Source organism: Cynoglossus semilaevis, chromosome Z, assembly GCF_000523025.1.
Source record: "Cynoglossus semilaevis isolate Cse_v1.0 chromosome Z, Cse_v1.0, whole genome shotgun sequence".
NCBI classification, from domain to species: Eukaryota; Metazoa; Chordata; class Actinopteri; order Pleuronectiformes; family Cynoglossidae; genus Cynoglossus; species Cynoglossus semilaevis.
In genome coordinates this window covers 609,685-615,533 of record NC_024328.1, presented here as the reverse complement: position 1 = coordinate 615,533, position 5,849 = coordinate 609,685, and the positions used below count along the sequence as shown (strand labels likewise).

Genomic DNA, 5,849 nt, shown 5'->3' with positions numbered 1-5,849 from the left:
AACCTTTTCCAGTTCTTTTTAAATGGAAAAACTCTGTAGTCTGTTGTTGACACAGTGATATGCATCACCCAGTTTAAGCCGAGTGGCCATTTAGTTAATGAGCCCCAATGGAGACCTCCAATGAAGCCATCAAGGCCGCTCAGAATAACAATGGTCAAACTAACGCCTTTCTAATTGAATGGAAGATACAGGGAGGAGAAGGGAGTGGACACTGAAAAGAAGATAGAAAGAGAAGGGGGTGTAGTTGGGGGAGGAGGACTCGTCCTTTCAGTCAGATGCCTGCCAGGCCTTAACGAAAGTACTTTTTTCAGGATACAAGTTGGGAGGAGGGGGTTCACACGAACGGAGGGCTTGACGAGCCCAGAGGAGTAGACAGGGATTATTTCAGTTTGTACAATTGTCGTGACATTCACATTGTGAAGTTCTTTGCAGGGATGGCTAAACGGCACATTATTGTGTTTGTCATCATGGCTCCAGCTCCAATTTACAATATTCACTAACTGGTGTGAAACTCACCAATATCGTGTTTTCTCAGTATTTTGCATTTGTTCTCCAATAATGCAACAGTGCTCAATCTTAGCATTGCCTGTAAAGACATACTTAGATTGTAGTGCGCCGTAAAATGCCCCAACAAAAACAGTATTTGTAGATATGAGATAATCCTCTCAAAACTTTTGCCAACTCACATGTCAGGTTGTAGGACTCTGACTGGTAATACTGACTGGTAAACAGGATTATAAAGAGCAGAGCTACAGACACTATTTCTCAAAGTGGATGTTCTGGCTTTACCCCTTAGAAAAATAAATAAACACCAAATTAAATTATAATGGCATATGTATGTTTGTACACATGCAGCCAGTTTTTGACTTTACAATGACAATGGATTTGTATAAGCAGAAAGGAGCACAAATCATTCTGCTTATGACCACATACCAAAGTAACAAAAATGACTTTGGTATGTGGTAGCTAGGATTTCTACCACTGACCACAACCATGGATAAAAAAAACTGATATGAATCATGTCTGGCTGCTAGTGTGAAGGTCTTAGACTGACAGTCTGCAAAAACATTTGGATGCTAACTGCCACAAACACTGTAAGGAAATTCCTCTCCTGTTTGTCAAAGACAGGTATTATTCAGTTGTTACTGCAGCTAACACTGACTTGTGTTCAGTTTTCTACCTGTAAGACCCATTGGAGTCGATAAACTTTACCAACAAGCACACATGTTGCAGTATTTCTTCACTTTTACTGTGGAAGAAATGCAAGTAAAGCAAAGCAACAATGGCGGGACATGCGATAACGTCAGCTTTGTGTAACGCACATGAATTAGGTGTGTAATTCAGTCAGTTGTACAGAAAAACTGCCAGTAATCTAACTAATGCCAGTAACTAATGTATGTGGACGTTCGTCTGAATGAGAAGTTGTCAGATGCAGGCCCTGCGGAGGTTTGGTGGTACAGAGAAATTTATATCCTCCAAAAAAACAAAGCAGCAGTTAGTGCTCCTTAAAGAGTACACCCAGAAGGAATATGGCGATTTGTCAGTGCATAGAGAACTGCATTGCACTTCAACAAAGATATTTTTTTCAAATGAGGAAACGCAAAAATATAGAGACAGAAAAGGGGACATGACAAAAGTGATACTTACAGTTCTGGCAGTGGGAGACAGCGAACCATTGGACAGGTAGGGGTTGGTGAGGTCAGGGATCATAAGAAATGGGTAGCCAGGATAGTGAGGACTCTTAAAAAAGCCACCATCTTGCTGCCTTCTCAATGCTGCAGGAATGTTTAAAAGTAGGGGTAAACGAATGGCACCGAAAGGCTACCAGCCGCAGCACACAAGAATGCACCAGGGTGTTATTTTATCTTATGTTTACGTGTGTATTTACCTTCGCTGAAGTAGTCTCTGGTTTTCTCATAACTCTCAGAGTGAGCTCTGGTTTGGGGGCGCCTCTCTGCTTGCTGACAAGGAAAAACCAAGAGGGAAGAAACCATTGAAACAGTGTGAAATAAATCAGACCCAAGTTCAAGCTTAGCCCAGTCAAGGAACACTGTTTTCTCCACCAAGAAGGAAACGCTCTTGGTTAGTGAGCAATAAAATTTAGGAACAATGAATAGATCTGGAACTTTTGCAGGGGTAACGGTCTGGACCACACTACGTTGATAGATATTTTATAAAATTAGTTATTATGGTTTTAAGATAGCAAACTTGATGGAGATGTTTTGGGTTTTTGGTAAATCACAGAAACAGCAACATGTGGTGCTGTAGTTTGTTTTGTTTTTTACCTCAGAATCTGACGAGCTGCTGTTGTTTTCCGACTCGTTCACTAAGGAGGACTTGACATCGTCCAGGTCCCTCTCTGCAGACACGTTCTCGGATATCTTCTCCTCCTGCTCCCCCTCGTCTTTAAAAGAGATCATCTCATCATTGGCTCCCAGGTCGTCTCCACCACCTCCGTTCAGCTGAGGCATTTTGGCAACGGCACTGGACGCGTTTATGGGTAAAAACAGTCGAAGCAACAGTTGAGTCCTAGAAAAGATCAGATCAGCGTCTTAGTCCGAATGAGCCAATGTGGAGCAGCGAAGACCAACACTACAAGGAACTGCTCATGTTCCAAAATCTTCCCTGCTCAGCCCCTCATCCCGTGCGCCATGACCACTATGTCTGCCGATGATCACGACAGTTAATCCACAGTTTTAAAAAAATAAATTGCCGGAGAGGAAATTAAAATTAAGGTCTGAATTTTTCAGTGGCCGGATGCGCAGAAAAGTTTCTCCTCTTAGTCCTTGTCTGCAGCTCGTGGAGAAGTTTGTGTCCCTTCCCTGAGGAATGAGGAGTCTCTCTGCTCCTCCTCCAAGTGATCCACAACTCAAGTCCAAACAACGGACAGGTTCCTCACAGAACGAACAAGCACATCCCACAAAAATTCCAAACTCAGCGTGAAAACAGAAAACCGGAAATTATAATGATAACAATAACAAAACAAAAAAAGCTGCGGTCGTCTTCCCGTGGAGTTTAAAAAGGCACGGTTTAAACTCAAACTAAAGCCTTTAGGGTGGAAAAAACCACCAAAAAATAATAAAACTTCTAAAAAGAAAACTTTACGATAAGAACTCCACCTGGTCGGTTTTTGTTTTTTGTTGTTGTCGTTGCGTGAGTGTGTTTTCAGCTGAACGTGGTCGCTTCTTTCCCTCCACATTGCTGCCGGGGAATGCGCCCTGTTCAAAACTACTCAACTGTTAGAGTGGAAGAAAGAGCGCAGGCGGCGAACAGTGGAGGAGGAGGAGAACGAGGAGAACTAGGAGGAGGAGTAAAATGAGGAGAAGGAGGAGTTAGAGCTGAAAATCGACACTTCATTCAGCACCATGTAGATCAGCTTTTTCCTGTCTAACCCCCAATACGCCAGGCTACTCGAGCGCGCGCGCACACACATACACACAAAACAACGGTCATTAAAACAACTTATAATAATTGTTATTATAATTCTTAATAATTATAATTAATAATTAATTATAGCTTATATTGGTGGTAACAGCAGTTGTAGTTAAACTGAAGAAATAGTAAATTGGTTGATCTGGGGTCTGCCACCTGTAGCTCTACTCCCGCCTCCTATACTTCAGTGCATTGAGTCCCAGTCGTACTAATCATTTTTCGTGGTTGAAATATTGTTAAATACATGTTAATAAGCAAAGACAACTGCTCAGGATATAGAATAAATGCAGCACTCCGGTGACATTAAACTAAAGAAGTTTAAACTAAACTTTAAACTAAACAAGTTTAATGTCACGCTAGACATTAAAGCCACCGCTTTAATGTCTAGCTAACTTGTTAACTACATAACATAACGTGTCATGTTCAATACATAGTCTAGAATGTGAGATGTGCTCAGCCCCACTCTGGGGTATTACAAGGTGAGACCCTCAGGCTGTCTATGGTGGACTCAAACGCCATTTTACCTGCAAATGAATGTTATAAATGTAGGTATTTTACTAGGTGTTGCTTTTTCCTGGGATACGATTTTTTTGTTGTTGTTGTTGTTCACATTTGAATTTAAAGCCATGATGTGAACTATCATCAGCCTGGAATTGACCGTTGGGCCCAGAAGACATGCAGCAGAGATTAAACACAATAAATCTGTTTAGACTGAAGACATATTTTTTAAAAATCAGTGAGGGAGGACATGCAGATAGTGTCCTCCCTCAGTGTGATGAAGTTCCACTTTGAATGAATGACAGTAAGCCAGGACTCATTTTCACCTTTGATGACTTACTCCTTTTTTTTACTACCTATGAAACTGATTATTCTTTATGAAAAGGTGTTATCATATCCTTCGTTATATGGTGTGAAGACAAACACATACAGACCACACTGGCTGCTGCTGTGTGAAAATGACAGGCCAGTGGGAGCGGCATAATTACATGCTGCCATATAAATTGCATGTCTGCATGTACAGAAACAATACACTGGGAATAGTAAAGCTCAATAACATCTAGGATAAGCCTGGCCTATTATGGCACAACTTTAGACACAGTGAGCATCTTAACACCCAGGACAAGACTGGCTCACCTCTCTCTACACACATACAGTCAACACTGGGTTGTGTTTGTATCATTAATAACTATGTTATGGCCAAACTTCATTCATTCTTAATTTATTTTATCTAATTTTCAATTTATTGCTAAATATCAGGGATAACTCTGTTGTTGATTAAGTTTCAATAATTTTTGCTTTATTCTGACTAATTATTTTACCTTTTTTGTTTTACATCTTGCAGCCCTTTTATCTGTTGTTGTGGGTGACCTGTATGGCATTTTTGATCATTTTGCCAACTGTTTAGTTATTTAGATCAGATTACAATAGAATAGTCTTTATTGCAGTGGTTCTTAACCTTGTTGGAGTTACTGAACCCCACCAGTTTCATATGCGCATTCACCGAACCCTTCGGTGATGGCCAGGCAGGGGGTGGGGGTGGGCGCGGGTCATCACGAATCATACGAGTTTGGTGTGTATCTTGTCCTCTGCCGAACCCCTGAGACTGACTCACCAAACCCCTGGGGTTTGATGGTACCCAGGTTAAGAACCACTGCTTTATTGTCATTGTAACACAGGGCTGCAACAGGACTGAGAAGAAAGAAACAAAAAAGACATAAAAAACACAGAAAGGTGCAAAGTAGTGCAGAGCCTCGAACCGCTGCATCTGTGCACGCCACCATCTTGGAGCCAGTTGTCTGGATTTAAGTTGTCTTTTTCAGTTATTTTTATCCCCTTTAAAACTAAAATTGTCATGCTTATTTTAGTTTAATGTAACCTGAATTAGATATGTAATTTTCACATTAAAATATATCACCGGGGAATTAGGACATTGAAAAAGGGATGTGCATGAATGTTGGACTCCTTTGTTAAGAATTCTTTCACACAACAGGCTCAACTCCATCTTGTCTTTAACTCCATCTTGTCTTCAAACTCTCTCGCTCGCTCTCTCTCTCCCTCACTCTCTCTCTCTCTCCCTCACTCTCTCTCTCTCTCTCTCTATCTCTCTCTCTCACTCTGCCTAAAATTCTGCTGGACTTTTTCTAACTTCTGATGCAAGTTGACAGGCTTCTTCAGTTTGAGGAAAGAAGCCACTGATGCTGTCGACTGCATGTCAGCAAGCTGAGGGTTGACTGACAATTCAGCACCGTCTCCATGGGCCTCATTAGATCCCCAATCCTCCGAGGTGTGTGTATTTATGTGTGTGTGCAGGTGTACTGCAATGTGTGTATTTGTATTCAGTTAAAGGAAACATATAGGCTACCTTGGCAATATGCAGCATCTTCTATAAACTGCACAGAGAACTGGGTAGTTAGAAC

The 5,849-nt window shown here is 41.3% G+C and overlaps 1 protein-coding gene across 2 annotated transcripts in view; it reads right to left on the bottom strand.

Annotated features, from left to right (window-relative positions):
• tcf7l1b (transcription factor 7 like 1b) overlaps window positions 1–3,236 on the bottom strand; it is a 43,371-nt gene extending 40,135 nt beyond the window's left edge. For both annotated transcript variants that reach the window (XM_008335573.3, XM_008335574.3), the window contains exons 1-3: window positions 2,286–3,236; window positions 1,889–1,961; window positions 1,648–1,775 (exon numbers count right to left, since the gene is read on the bottom strand). In XM_008335573.3, coding sequence (XP_008333795.1) covers window positions 1,648–1,775; window positions 1,889–1,961; window positions 2,286–2,471 — 387 coding nt within the window. In that variant the 5' untranslated portion in view covers window positions 2,472–3,236. The remainder of the gene's footprint in view (window positions 1–1,647; window positions 1,776–1,888; window positions 1,962–2,285) is intronic.
• Between the last annotated feature and the right edge of the window lie 2,613 nt (window positions 3,237–5,849).